This window comes from Oncorhynchus masou, unplaced genomic scaffold, assembly GCF_036934945.1.
Source record: "Oncorhynchus masou masou isolate Uvic2021 unplaced genomic scaffold, UVic_Omas_1.1 unplaced_scaffold_1299, whole genome shotgun sequence".
Lineage (NCBI taxonomy): Eukaryota > Metazoa > Chordata > Actinopteri > Salmoniformes > Salmonidae > Oncorhynchus > Oncorhynchus masou.
Window position 1 is genome coordinate 95,557 of NW_027002843.1, and position 15,015 is coordinate 110,571.

Below are 15,015 nucleotides of genomic sequence, written 5' to 3' on the forward strand. Positions count from 1 at the left end.
AAACAACCGAGGCTGACCTGACAGGCGATAGCAGAGAACAACCGAGGCAGACCTGACAGGCGATAGCAGAGAAACAACCGAGGCAGACCTGACAGGCGATAGCAGAGAAACAACCGAGGCAGACCTGACAGGCGATAGCAGAGAACAACCGAGGCAGACCAGAGAGGCGATAACAGAGAAACAACCGAGGCAGACCTGAGAGGCGATAGCAGAGAAACAAGAATCAGACCTGAGAGGCGATAACAGAGAAACAACCGAGGCAGACCAGAGAGGCGATAGCAGATAAACAAGAGTCAGACCTGACAGGCGATAGCAGAGAAACAAGAGTCAGACATGAGAGGCGATAGCAGATAAACAAGAGTCAGACCTGAGAGGCGATAGCAGAGAAACAAGAGTCAGACCTGAGAGGCGATAGCAGAGAAACAACTGAGGCAGACCAGAGAGGCGATAACAGAGAAACAACTGAGGCAGACATGAGAGGCGATAGCAGAGAAACAAGAGTCAGACCAGAGAGGCGATACCAGAGAAACAACCGAGGCAGACCAGAGAGGCGATAACAGAGAAACAAGAGTCAGACCAGAGAGGCGATACCAGAGAAACAACCGAGGCAGACCGAAGAGGCGATAACAGAGAAACAAGAGTTAGACCTGAGAGGCGATAGCAGAGAAACAACCGAGGCAGACCTGAGAGGCGATAGCAGAGAAACAACCGAGGCAGACTAGAGAGGCGATAGCAGAGAAACAACCGAGGCAGACCAGAGAGGCAATAGCAGAGAAACAACCGAGGCAGACCAGAGAGGCGATAGCAGAGAAACAACCGAGGCAGACCAGAGAGGCGATAGCAGAGAAACAACCGATGCAGACTAGAGAGGCGATAGCAGAGAAACAACCGAGGCAGACCAGAGAGGCGATAGCAGAGAAACAACCGAGGCAGACCAGAGAGGCGATAGCAGAGAAACAACCGAGGCAGACTAGAGAGGCGATAGCAGAGAAACAACCGAGGCAGACCAGAGAGGTGATAGCAGAGAAACAACCGAGGCAGACCAGAGAGGCGATAGCAGAGAAACAACCGATGCAGACTAGAGAGGCGATAGCAGAGAAACAACCGAGGCAGACCTGAGAGGCGATAGCAGAGAAACAACCGAGGCAGACCAGAGAGGCGATAGCAGAGACACAACCGAGGCAGACCAGAGAGGCGATAGCAGAGAAACAACCGAGGCAGACCAGAGAGGCGATAGCAGAGAAACAACCGAGGCAGACCTGACAGGCGATAGCAGAGAAACAACCGAGGCAGACCTGAGAGGCGATAGCAGAGAAACAACCGAGGCAGACCAGAGAGGCGATAGCAGAGAAACAAGACACACACCCAAAGCAATGATAAACAGGGTCACTGGCAATCTACTTCCCCTCTCATGGAACCAACCCATGCACTTCAACCTAGTTGCCGACTGAGATCTAACTTCCACCCTTGAGGAATCTTCTTATGGACTAATGAATAGCAGTAACCAAGGGGAAGTAAATCAGAACTGTGGATGTTTCTCCATTAAATCTAGGTCATTTACTAGTTGGAACACGCAAAATAGGGCCTAATATATATTTCCTTTACACCCTGCCCACATCCATCCACTCATCTCCTCTACTGGAGGTGGGCTGGTTGGTTGTGGAGTGTTACACTAGCTGGGTTACATACAGACAAATCAATACGCTCGGGGTTCATACGCTCCCACACACATCACACACCCAGCTACACTTTAATATTCCTCCTCCTATAGCACTTATAGAGGAGAGGAGAGGAGAGGAGAGGAGAGGAGAGGAGAGGAGGAGAGGAGAGGGGGAAAGGAGAGGGGAGAGGAAAGGAGAGGATATGAGAGAAGGGAGGAGGAGGGAGAGAAGAGGAGAGCAGAGGAGAGGAGGAGGGAGGAGGAGAGGAGGGAGGAGAGGAGAGAAGGGAGGAGGAGAGGAGAAGGGAAGAGGAGAGGAGTGAGGAGAGGAGATGGGGAGAGGAGATGGGGAGAGGAGAGGAGAGGAGGAGAGGAGAGAGGAGAGGAGAGGGGGACAGGAGAGGAGATGAGAGAAGGGAGGAGAAGAGGAGAAAAGGGAGGAGGAGAGGAGAGGAGAGGAGGAGTGTATTGTTTCACCATGTCTAAATCATATCCAAAGTGTTGGTTATTGTTGTTTACATCCATGTGGGTAATATCCTTTACAATCAAAAGGTTTGTGTTTCTGTGAAGAAACATGTCTTAGATCACAGAAAGTACGTCTCTCTCCCTCTGCCTCTCTCTCCCAGCCAGTAGCACAGCGTGGGTCTCTCTCACTCTGCCTCTCTCTCCCAGCCAGTAGCACAGCGTGGGTCTCTCTCCCTCTGCCTCTCTCTCCCAGCCAGTAGCACAGCGTGGGTCTCTCTCCCTCTGCCTCTCTCTCCCAGCCAGTAGCACAGCGTGGGTCTCTCTCCCTCTGCCTAGCACAGCGTGGGTCTCTCCCAGCCAGTAGCACAGCGTGGGTCTCTCTCCCTCTGCCTCTAGCCAGTCTCCCAGCCAGTAGCACAGCGTGGGTCTCTCTCCCTCTGCCTCTCTCTCCCAGCCAGTAGCACAGCGTGGGTCTCTCTCCCTCTGCCTCTCTCTCCCAGCCAGTAGCACAGCGTGGGTCTCTCTCCCAGCCAGTAGCCTCTGCCAGTAGCACAGCGTGGGTCTCTCCCCTCTGCCTCTCTCTCCCAGCCAGTAGCACAGCGTGGGTCTCTCTCCCTCTGCCTCTATCTCCCAGCCAGTAGCACAGCGTGGGTCTCTCTCCCTCTGCCTCTCTCTCCCAGCCATTAGCGCAGCGTGGGTCTCTCTCCCTCTGCCTCTCTCTCCCAGCCAGTAGCGCAGCGTGGGTCTCTCTCCCTCTGCCTCTCTCTCCCAGCCAGTAGCACAGCGTGGGTCTCTCTCCCTCTGCCTCTCTCTCCCAGCCAGTAGCACAGCGTGGGTCTCTCTCCCTCTGCCTCTCTCTCCCAGCCAGTAGCGCAGCGTGGGTCTCTCTCCCTCTGCCTCTCTCTCCCAGCCAGTAGCACAGCGTGGGTCTCTCTCCCTCTGCCTCTCTCTCCCAGCCAGTAGCATGGTGTGGGTCTCTCTCCCTCTCTCCCCAGCCAATAGCATAGCGTGGGTCTCTCTCACAGCCAGTAGCATAGTCTTATTTACAATGACGACCTACACCGGCCAAACCCGGACGACGCTGGGCCAATTGTGCGCTGCCCTATTGGACTCCCAATCATGGCCGGTTGTGATACAGCCTGGAATCGAACCACGGTCTGTAGTGACGCCTGAGATGCAGTGCCTTAGACCTCTGCGCCACTCGGGAGACCCAAAAGTCTCTCCTTAATTCAGGACAATCCGTAACCATGGTAGCGTCCACATTAATATAGAAGTGTTACGAAACATTATATTCTCTTTTACAATAAAAGTGACTCCAAAATGACACAGTACATTATTTACCGTTCGTTTCTATTGGGCAAACAAATAATCTGAAACACAACCAAAACAAACAGGCAATACATCCAACACGTTTATAGAGTCACAAGCGTGATGTAATGATTGTGTGCCTGGTTTATGGGACCAAAGACTAAAGGTTTGACTACTTTAATACACAGTGGATTTGTCCCAATACTTTTGGTCCCCTAAAATGGGGGGGGGGCTATGTACAAAAAGGGCTGTAATTTCTAAACGGGTCACCTGGTATGGATGAAAATACCCTCAAATGAAAGCTGACAGTCTGACCTTTAACCTTATAGTCATTGTATCATTTTACAAACAACAAGAAATGTGTCATTGTCCCACTACCTTTTCAGTTCACTGTACACGCTATAACTATAGCGTGGGCTGACTAAATCATGCTTTACAATCACATTGTTATTCTATAACTAGAGCAGAGCAGGCAGGCAGGGGAGCCAAGAGGTGTTGTCCAACAGCCTGGAACATACAGGGATCTCCTGAAGTAGAGAGTCATTTCCCTGTTACACCCACAGACGCCCACATGCAGAAGGAACAGCCCGAGGCACTGGCAGAGAGCTGGCAAGGCTGGCACGGTTGGTCCCAGCCCTGGTCTGTCTCTCTCCTCTTGGCCCCAGCCCTGGTCTCTCTCTCTCCTCTTGGCCCCAGCCCTGGTCTCTCTCTCTCCTCTTGGCCCCAGCCCTGGTCTGTCTCTCTCCTCTTGGTCCCAGCCCTGGTCTGTCTCTCTCCTCTTGGCCCCAGCCCTGGTCTGTCTCTCTCCTCTTGGTCCTAGCCCTGGTCTCTCTCTCTCCTCTTGGTCCCAGCCCTGGTCTGTCTCTCTCCTCTTGGCCCCAGCCCTGGTCTGTCTCTCTCCTCTTGGTCCCAGCCCTGGTCTCTCTCTCTCCTCTTGGCCCCAGCCCTGGTCTCTCCTCTTGGCCCCAGCCCTGGTCTCTCTCTCTCCTCTTGGCCCCAGCCCTGGTCTCTCCTCTTGGCCCCAGCCCTGGTCTCTCCTCTTGGCCCCAGCCCTGGTCTCTCTCTCTCCTCTTGGCCCCAGCCCTGGTCTCTCCTCTTGGCCCCAGCCCTGGTCTCTCTTCTTGGCCCCAGCCCTGGTCTCTCTTCTTGGCCCCAGCCCTGGTCTCTCTCTCCTCTTGGCCCCAGCCCTGGTCTCTCTCTCCTCTTGGCCCCAGCCCTGGTCTGTCTCTCTCCTCTTGGCCCCAGCCCTGGTCTCTCCTCTTGGCCCCAGCCCTGGTCTCTCCTCTTGGCCCCAGCCCTGGTCTCTCCTCTTGGCCCCAACCCCAGTCTCTCTCTCTCCTCTTGGCCCCAGCCCTGGTCTGTCTCTCTCCTCTTGGCCCCAGCCCTGGTCTCTCTCTCTCCTCTTAGCCCCAGCCCTGGTCTCTCTCTCTCCTCTTGGCCCCAGCCCTGGTCTCTCTCTCTCCTCTTGGCCCCAGCCCTGGTCTCTCTCTCTCCTCTTGGTCCCAACCCTGGTCTGTCTCTCTCCTCTTGGCCCCAGCCCTGGTCTCTCTTCTTGGCCCAAGCCCTGGTCTCTCCTCTTGGCCCCAGCCCTGGTCTCTCCTCTTGGCCCCAGCCCTGGCCTCTCCTCTTGGCCCCAACCCCGGTCTCTCTCTCTCTCCTCTTGACCACAGCCCTGGTCTCTCCTCTTGGCCCCAGCCCTGGTCTCTCCTCTAGGCCCCAGACCTGGTCTCTCCTCTAGGCCCCAGACCTGGTCTCTCCTCTAGGCCCCAGCCCTGGTCTCTCCTCTAGGCCCCAGCCCTGGTCTCTCCTCTTGGCTCCAGCCCAAGTCTCTCTCCTCTTAGCCCCAGCCCTGGTGTCTTTCTATCTCGCCTCTTGCCCCAAGCCCTGGTCTCTCCGCTTGGCCCCAGCCCTGGTCTCTCCTCTTGGCCCCAGCCCTGGTCTCTCCTCTTGGCCCCAGCCCTGGTCTCTCTCTCTCTCTTCTTGGCCCAAGCCCTGGTGTCTCCTCTTGTCCCCAGCCCTGGTCTCTCCTCTTGTCCCCAACCCTGGTCTCTCCTCTTGGCCCCAGCCTCTCTCTCTCCTCTTGGCCCCAGCCCTAGTCTCTCTCTCTCCTCTTGGCCCCAGCCCTAGTCTCTCTCTCTCCTCTTGGCCCCAGCCCTAGTCTCTCTCTCTCCTCTTGGCCCAAACCCTGGTCTCTCCTCTTGGCCCCAGCCCTGGTCTCTCCTCTTGGACCCAGCCCTGGTCTCTCCTCTTGGCCCCAGCCCTGGTCTCTCCTCTTAGCCCTAGCCCTGGTGTCTCTCTCTCTCGCCTCTTGGCCCAAGCCCTGGTGTCTCTCTCTCTCTCCTCTTGGCCGCAGCCCTGGACTATCATCTTGGCCGCAGCCCTGGACTGTCCTCTTAGCCCCAGCCCTGGTCTCTCCTCTTGTCCCCAGCCCTGGTATCTCCTCTTGCCCCCAGCCCTGGTCTCTCCTCTTGGCCGCAGCCCTGGTCTCTCCTCTTGGCCGCAGCCCTGGACTCTCCCCTTAGACCCAGCCCTGGTCTCTCCTCTTAGCCCTATCCCTGGTGTCTCTCTCTCTCGCCTCTTGGCCCAAGCCTGGTGTCTCTCTCTCTCTCCTCTTGACCACAGCCCTGGTCTCTCCTCTTGGCCCCAACCCTGGTCTCTCTCTCTCATCTTGTCCCCAACCCTGGTCTCTCTTTCTCTCCTCTTGACCACAGCCTTGGTCTCTCCTCTTGGCCGCAGCCCTGGTCTCTCCTCTTGGCCCCAGCCCTGGTCTCTCCTCTAGGCCCCAGCCCTGGTCTCTCCTCTTGGCCCCAGCCCTGGTCTCTCCTCTTGGCCCCAGCCCTGGCCTCTCCTCTTGGCCCCAACCCCGGTCTCTCTCTCTCTCCTCTTGACCACAGCCCTGGTCTCTCCTCTTGGCCCCAGCCCTGGTCTCTCCTCTAGGCCCCAGACCTGGTCTCTCCTCTAGGCCCCAGACCTGGTCTCTCCTCTAGGCCCCAGCCCTGGTCTCTCCTCTAGGCCCCAGCCCTGGTCTCTCTTCTTGGCTCCAGCCCAAGTCTCTCTCTCTCCTCTTAGACCCAGCCCTGGTGTCTTTCTATCTCGCCTCTTGGCCCAAGCCCTGGTCTCTCCTCTTGGCCCCAGCCCTGGTCTCTCTCTCTACGCTTGGCCCCAGCCCTGGTCTCTCCTCTTGGCCCCAGCCCTGGTCTCTCCTCTTGGCCCCAGCCCTGGTCTCTCTCTCTCTCTTCTTGGCCCAAGCCCTGGTGTCTCCTCTTGTCCCCAGCCCTGGTCTCTCCTCTTGTCCCCAACCCTGGTCTCTCCTCTTGGCCCCAGCCTCTCTCTCTCCTCTTGGCCCCAGCCCTAGTCTCTCTCTCTCCTCTTGGCCCCAGCCCTAGTCTCTCTCTCTCCTCTTGGCCCCAGCCCTAGTCTCTCTCTCTCCTCTTGGCCCAAACCCTGGTCTCTCCTCTTGGCCCCAGCCCTGGTCTCTCCTCTTGGACCCAGCCCTGGTCTCTCCTCTTGGCCGCAGCCCTGGACTCTCCCCTTAGTCCCAGCCCTGGTCTCTCCTCTTAGCCCTAGCCCTGGTGTCTCTCTCTCTCGCCTCTTGGCCCAAGCCCTGGTGTCTCTCTCTCTCTCCTCTTGGCCGCAGCCCTGGACTATCATCTTGGCCGCAGCCCTGGACTGTCCTCTTAGCCCCAGCCCTGGTCTCTCCTCTTGTCCCCAGCCCTGGTATCTCCTCTTGCCCCCAGCCCTGGTCTCTCCTCTTGGCCGCAGCCCTGGACTCTCCCCTTAGACCCAGCCCTGGTCTCTCCTCTTAGCCCTATCCCTGGTGTCTCTCTCTCTCGCCTCTTGGCCCAAGCCTGGTGTCTCTCTCTCTCTCCTCTTGGCCCCAGCCCTGGTCTATCCTCTTGGCCCCACCTGACTGCTGTCCTTTGGTCTCTATCTCTCTAACGCCGTGTATGAGTACTGGAAGTGTCCAATACAGCACCCTATTCCCTACACAGGCTAGCGCACTACATTGTTCAGAAATATACCAGAGGGCTGCCCTCTGGGGATCTAGACAGACCGGTACTAGACCACGCCAACCTACAGGTCATGGCAGGGATCAGACCGGTACTAGATCCCTCCAACCTACAGGCCATGGCAGGGACCTTTACAGCCCTGAACGACCGAGGACTCAAGAGGCAGCTCACAGATCCAATTATAAGCCGACAGCCTACACTGCTGACACACCCATCACGGTTGGGCGGCCAGCATCAGAACAATCAAATCAAATCAACGCACCCATCACGGTTGGGCGGCCACCATCAGCACAATCAAATCAAATCAACGCACCCATCACGGTTGGGCGGCCACCATCAGCACAATCAAATCAAATCAACGCACCCATCACGGTTGGGCGGCCACCATCAGCACAATCAAATCAAATCAACGCACCCATCACGGTTGGGCGGCCACCATCAGCACAATCAAATCAAATCACATTTTATGTCAATTGCGCCCGAATACAACAGGTGTAGAGCATACAGTGAAATGCTTACTGGCAAGCCCTTAACCAACAATGCAGTTTGAAGAAAAATACCTAATACCTATAAGAGATAAAAGAAACAAATAATTAAAGAGCAGCAGTAAAATAACAATAGTGAGGCTATATACAGGGGGTACCGGTACAGAGTCAATGTGGAGGCTATATACAGGGGGTACCGGTACAGAGTCAATGTGGAGGCTATATACAGGGGGTACCGGTACAGAGTCAATGTGGAGGCTATATACAGGGGGTACCGGTACAGAGTCAATGTGGAGGCTATATACAGGGGGTACCGGTACAGAGTCAGTGTGGAGGCTATATACAGGGGGTACCGGTACAGAGTCAATGTGGAGGCTATATACAGGGGATACCGGTACAGAGTCAATGTGCGGGGGCATCGGTTAGTCACATGTACATGTAGGTAGAGTTATTAAAGTGCTAATGCATAGATAATAAACAGAGAGTAGCAGCAGCGTAGAAGGGGGTGCAAATAGTCTGGGTAGCCGTTTGATTAGCTGTTCAGCAGTCTTATGGCTTGGGGGGTAGAAGCTGTTTAGAAGCCTCTTGGACCTAGACTTGGTACTCCAGTACTGCTTGCCGTGTGGTCGCAGAGAGAACAGTCTATGACTAGAGAGGCTGGAGTCTTTGACAATTTTTAGGGCCTCCCTCTGACACCGCCTGGTATAGAGGTCCTGTATGGCAGGAAGCTTGGCCCCAGTGATGTACTGGGCCGTACCCACTACCCTCTGTAGTGCCTTGTGGTCGGATGCCGAGCAGTTGCCGTACCAGGCGGTGATGCAACCAGTCAGGATGCTGTCACAGCCCCAGCTAACAACCAGTCAAGATGCTGTCACAGCCCCAGCTAACAACCAGTCAGGACGCTCTCACAGCCCCAGCCCCAGATGCTGTCACAGCCCCAGCTAACAACCAGTCAGGATGCTCTCATGCTGTCACAGCCCCAGCTAACAACCAGTCAGGATGCTCTCACAGCCCCAGCTAACAACCAGTCAAGATGCTCTCACAGCCCCAGCTAACAACCAGTCAGGATGCTCTCACAGCCCCAGCTAACAACCAGTCAGGATGCTCTCACAGCCCCAGCTAACAACCAGTCAGGATGCTCTCACAGCCCCAGCTAACAACCAGTCAGGATGCTCTCACAGCCCCAGCTAACAACCAGTCAGGATGCTCTCACAGCCCCAGCTAACAACCAGTCAGGATGCTCTCACAGCCCCAGCTAACAACCAGTCAGGATGCTCTCACAGCCCCAGCTAACAACCAGTCAGGATGCTCTCACAGCCCCAGCTAACAACCAGTCAGGATGCTGTCACAGCCCCAGCTAACAACCAGTCAGGATGCTGTCACAGCCCCAGCTAACAACCAGTCAGGATGCTCTCACAGCCCCAGCTAACAACCAGTCAGGATGCTCTCACAGCCCCAGCTACTAACAACCAGTCAGGATGCTGTCACAGCCCCAGCTAACAACCAGTCAGGATGCTCTCACAGCCCCAGCTAACAACCAGTCAGGATGCTCTCACAGCCCCAGCTAACAACCAGTCAGGATGCTGTCACAGCCCCAGCTAACAACCAGTCAGGATGCTCTCACAGCCCCAGCTAACAACCAGTCAAGATGCTCTCACAGCCCCAGCTAACAACCAGTCAGGATGCTCTCACAGCCCCAGCTAACAACCAGTCAGGATGCTCTCACAGCCCCAGCTAACAACCAGTCAGGATGCTGTCACAGCCCCAGCTAACAACCAGTCAGGATGCTGTCACAGCCCCAGCTAACAACCAGTCAAGATGCTGTCACAGCCCCAGCTAACAACCAGTCAGGATGCTCTCACAGCCCCAGCTAACAACCAGTCAGGATGCTGTCACAGCCCCAGCTAACAACCAGTCAGGATGCTCTCACAGCCCCAGCTAACAACCAGTCAGGATGCTGTCACAGCCCCAGCTAACAACCAGTCAGGATGCTGTCACAGCCCCAGCTAACAACCAGTCAGGATGCTCTCACAGCCCCAGCTAACAACCAGTCAAGATGCTGTCACAGCCCCAGCTAACAACCAGTCAGGATGCTCTCACAGCCCCAGCTAACAACCAGTCAGGATGCTCTCACAGCCCCAGCTAACAACCAGTCAAGATGCTGTCACAGCCCCAGCTAACAACCAGTCAGGATGCTCTCACAGCCCCAGCTAACAACCAGTCAGGCTGTCATGCTGCTCACAGCCCCAGCTAACAACCAGTCAGGATGCTCTCACAGCCCCAGCTAACACAGCCCCAGCTAACAACCAGTCAGGATGCTCTCACAGCCCCAGCTAACAACCAGTCACGATGCTCTCACAGCCCCAGCTAACAACCAGTCAGGATGCTGTCACAGCCCCAGCTAACAACCAGTCAGGATGCTGTCACAGCCCCAGCTAACAACCAGTCAGGATGCTGTCACAGCCCCAGCTAACAACCCCAGCTAACAGTCAGGATGCTGTCACAGCCCCAGCTAACAACCAGTCAGGATGCTGTCACAGCCCCAGCTAACAACCAGTCAGGCTGTCACAGCCCCAGCTAACAACCAGTCAGGATGCTGTCACAGCCCCAGCTAACAACCAGTCAGGATGCTCTCACAGCCCCAGCTAACAACCAGTCACGATGCTCTCACAGCCCCAGCTAACAACCAGTCAAGATGCTCTCACAGCCCCAGCTAACAACCAGTCAAGATGCTCTCACAGCCCCAGCTAACAACCAGTCAGGATGCTGTCACAGCCCCAGCTAACAACCAGTCAGGATGCTCTCACAGCCCCAGCTAACAACCAGTCAGGATGCTCTCACAGCCCCAGCTAACAACCAGTCACAATGCTCTCACAGCCCCAGCTAACTGGCCAGCAGCAGAATGAAACAAAAGACAACGTTCATCACTGTTATCTCCCAAATGGTTTCTCACTGTTATCTCCCTGTGGTTTCTCACTGTTATCTCCCTAATGGTTTCTCACTGTGGTCATCGCTGTTATCTCCCTGTGGTTTATCACTGTGGTCATCACTGTTATCTCCCTGAAGGAGGGGATAGAGGTGGAGGAGGAGAGAGGAGAGAGGATAGAGGTGGAGGAGGAGAGAGGAGAGGGGATAGAGGTGGAGGAGGAGAGAGGATAGAGGTGGAGGAGGAGAGAGGATAGAGGTGGAGGTTGAGAGAGGAGGGGATAGAGGTGGAGGATGAGAGAGGATAGAGGTGGAGGAAAGGAAAAGAGAGGAGATCGAGGTGGAGGAGGAGAGAGGATAGAGGTGGAGGAGGAGAGAGGATAGAGGTGGAGGATGAGAGAGGAGATAGGATAGAGGTGGAGGTGGAGGAGGAGAGAGGATAGAGGTGGAGGAGGAGAGAGGAGAGGGGATAGAGGTGAAGGAGGAGAGAGGAGAGGGGAGAGGGGATAGAGGTGGAGGTGGAGGAGGAGAGAGGATAGAGGTGGAGGTGGAGAGAGGATAGAGGTGGAGGAGGAGAGAGGAGAGAGGAGAGGGGAGAGAGGAGAGGGGATAGAGGTGGAGGAGGGACATGGTGTTAAAATGGGGACAGCTGCCCGAAACACGGTAGAGAGGAGAGAGATTGATGAGAGGAGTTTCTTGGGGTATGTCTGAGAGGACCGCTAGGAAGGGAACCAACCTTGAGAATAATACATCATGATCTCTAGCATCCATTTTTGTTGTAGGTCCACTATAAATAGACAGCCTGTCTCTGCATCAGCAACACTGTGAGAGGTAGAACATTCTCCCCATTACTCAAACCCTTACCTTACTTTGTCCCGTCCTGTTCTACTCTGCTCTGCTCTGCTCTGGCCCGCTCTGCCCTCCTCTGCTCTGCTCTTCTCTGGCCCGCTCTGCCCTACTCTGCCCTGCTCTGGCCCGCTCTACCCTGACCCGCTCTGGCCCACTCTGCTCTGCTCCGGCCTGTTCTACCCCGGCCTGTTCTACTCTGGCCCGTCCTACCCCGGCCTGTTCTACTCTGGCCCGTCCTACCCCGGCCTGTTCTACTCTGGCCCGTCCTACTCCGGCCTGTTCTACTCTGGCCCGTCCTACCCCGGCCTGTTCTACTCTGGCCCGTCCTACTCCGGCCTGTTCTACTCTGGCCCGTCCTACCCCGGCCTGTTCTACTCTGGCCCGTCCTACCCCGGCCTGTTCTACTCTGGCCCGTCCTACTCCGGCCTGTTCTACTCTGGCCCGTCCTACTCCGGCCTGTTCTACTCTGGCCCGTCCTACCCCGGCCTGTTCTACTCTGGCCCGTCCTACCCCGGCCTGTTCTACTCTGGCCCGTCCTACCCCGGCCTGTTCTACCCGTCTGGTTCTACCGTCCCGTCCTACTCCGGCCTGTTCTACTCTGGCCCGTCCTATCCCGGCCTGTTCTACTCTGGCCCGTCCTACCCCGGCCTGTTCTACTCTGGCCCGTCCTACTCCGGCCTGTTCTACTCTGGCCCGTCCTACCCCGGCCTGTTCTACTCTGGCCCGTCCTACCCCGGCCTGTTCTACTCTGGCCCGTCCTACCCCGGCCTGTTCTACTCTGGCCCGTCCTACCCCGGCCTGTTCTACTCTGGCCCGTCCTACCCCGGCCTGTTCTACTCTGGCCCGTCCTACTCCGGCCTGTTCTACTCTGGCCCGTCCTACCCCGGCCTGTTCTACTCTGGCCCGTCCTACCCCGGCCTGTTCTACTCTGGCCCGTCCTACCCCGGCCTGTTCTACTCTGGCCCGTCCTACTCCGGCCTGTTCTACTCTGGCCCGTCCTATCCCGGCCTGTTCTACTCTGGCCCGTCCTACCCCGGCCTGTTCTACTCTGGCCCGTCCTACCCCGGCCTGTTCTACTCTGGCCCGTCCTACTCCGGCCTGTTCTACTCTGGCCCGTCCTACCCGGCCTGTTCTACTCTGGCCCGTCCTACCCCGGCCTGTTCTACTCTGGCCCGTCCTACCCCGGCCTGTTCTACTCTGGCCCGTCCTACTCCGGCCTGTTCTACTCTGGCCCGTCCTATCCCGGCCTGTTCTACTCTGGCCCGTCCTACCCCGGCCTGTTCTACTCTGGCCCGTCCTACTCCGGCCTGTTCTACTCTGGCCCGTCCTACCCCGGCCTGTTCTACTCTGGCCCGTCCTACCCCGGCCTGTTCTACTCTGGCCCGTCCTACCCCGGCCTGTTCTACTCTGGCCCGTCCTACCCCGGCCTGTTCTACTCTGGCCCGTCCTATCCCGGCCTGTTCTACTCTGGCCCGTCCTACCCCAGCCTGTTCTACTCTGGCCCGTCCTACCCCGGCCTGTTCTACTCTGGCCCGTCCTATCCCGGCCTGTTCTACTCTGGCCCGTCCTACCCCGGCCTGTTCTACTCTGGCCCGCTCTGCCCTACTCTGCCCTGCTCTGGCCCGCTCTACCCTGACCCGCTCTGGCCCACTCTGCTCTGCTCCGGCCTGTTCTACCCCGGCCTGTTCTACTCTGGCCCGTCCTACCCCGGCCTGTTCTACTCTGGCCCGTCCTATCCCGGCCTGTTCTACTCTGGCCCGTCCTACCCCGGCCTGTTCTACTCTGGCCCGTCCTACCCCAGCCTGTTCTACTCTGGCCCGTCCTACCCCGGCCTGTTCTACTCTGGCCCGTCCTACCCCGGCCCGTCCTACCCCGGCCTGTTCTACTCTGGCCCGTCCTACCCCGGCCTGTTCTACTCTGGCCCGTCCTACCCCAGCCTGTTCTACTCTGGCCCGTCCTACCCCGGCCTGTTCTACTCTGGCCCGTCCTACCCCGGCCTGTTCTACTCTGGCCCGTCCTATCCCGGCCTGTTCTACTCTGGCCCGTCCTACCCCGGCCTGTTCTACTCTGGCCCGTCCTACCCCGGCCTGTTCTACCCCGGCCTGTTCTACTCTGGCCCGTCCTACCCCGGCCCGTCCTACCCCGGCCTGTTCTACTCTGGCCCGTCCTACCCCGGCCCGTCCTACCCCGGCCTGTTCTACTCTGGCCCGTCCTATCCCGGCCTGTTCTACTTTGGCCTGTTCTACTCTGGCCCGTCCTATCCCGGCCTGTTCTACCCCGGCCTGTTCTACTCTGGCCTGTTCTACTCTGGCCCGTCCTACCCCGGCCTGTTCTACTTTGGCCTGTTCTACTCTGGCCCACTCTGCTCTGCTCCGGCCTGTTCTACCCCGGCCTGTTCTACTCTGGCCCGTCCTACCCCGGCCTGTTCTACTCTGGCCCGTCCTACCCCGGCCTGTTCTACTCTGGCCCGTCCTATCCCGGCCTGTTCTACTTTGGCCTGTTCTACTCTGGCCCGTCCTACCCCGGCCTGTTCTACTTTGGCCTGCTTGAAACGCTGAATGTAGGTTGCGGTGTACTGTTGAGGGTCAACTGTGTGAAAAATAAAGTTCTCCCTACTTTTTATTTTTGAGGCCAGACAATAAGCTGGCAAAGAGGAAATACTTTTTGTCCTACTCTGACTATAACTTCTGTTCCCTGATGGAGGGAAATGAGGTACAACATCTCCATGGTGGGTTGGTCCTCTCACGACTTTGACAAGGCCAATGAATAACCTCGCTGGAAGTCCCACCTTCCACAGCCGATAGCCTCGTCAGGGTGAAGACAGCCTGGCTATCGAAACATTGGCAATTCACTTTTTGCATCTGAGCTCCTAGAGTGTGCGGCTCTCTTATTTTCACTTAAACAGATGTCTCAGGTCTGCTGCTAGGAAAGTACTTCCTGACTTTTTCCCACATTTTGTTACATGAAAGCCTTTTATTTTTTAAATTGATTAAATTGTATTTTTTTCCTCAGCAATCTACACACAATACCCCATAATGACAAAGCAAAAACAGGATTTTTGAATTTTTTGCAAATTTATTCAATATTAAAAACTGAAATATCACATTTACATTTATATTCAGACCCTTTACTCAGTACTTTGTTTAAACACCTTTGGCAGCGATTACAGCCTTGAGTCTTCTTGGGTATGACGCTACAAGCTTGGCACACCTGTATTTGGGGAGTTTCTCCCATTCTTCTCTGCAGATCCTCTCAAGCTCTGTCAGGTTGGATGGGGAGCGTCGCTGCACAGCTATTTTCAGGTCTCTCCAGA

General features: G+C 56.6%; 1 protein-coding gene across 1 annotated transcript in view; it reads left to right on the forward strand.

Annotated features, from left to right (window-relative positions):
* The window catches only part of LOC135530246 (adhesive plaque matrix protein-like), a 50,945-nt gene extending 36,685 nt beyond the window's left edge, over positions 1-14,260 (forward strand). The window contains exons 2-3 of the mRNA XM_064958599.1: positions 11,689-12,817; positions 13,189-14,260. Of these exons, the coding sequence (XP_064814671.1) occupies positions 11,689-12,817; positions 13,189-14,260 (2,201 nt within the window). The remainder of the gene's footprint in view (positions 1-11,688; positions 12,818-13,188) is intronic.
* The last annotated feature ends 755 nt before the right edge of the window (positions 14,261-15,015 follow it).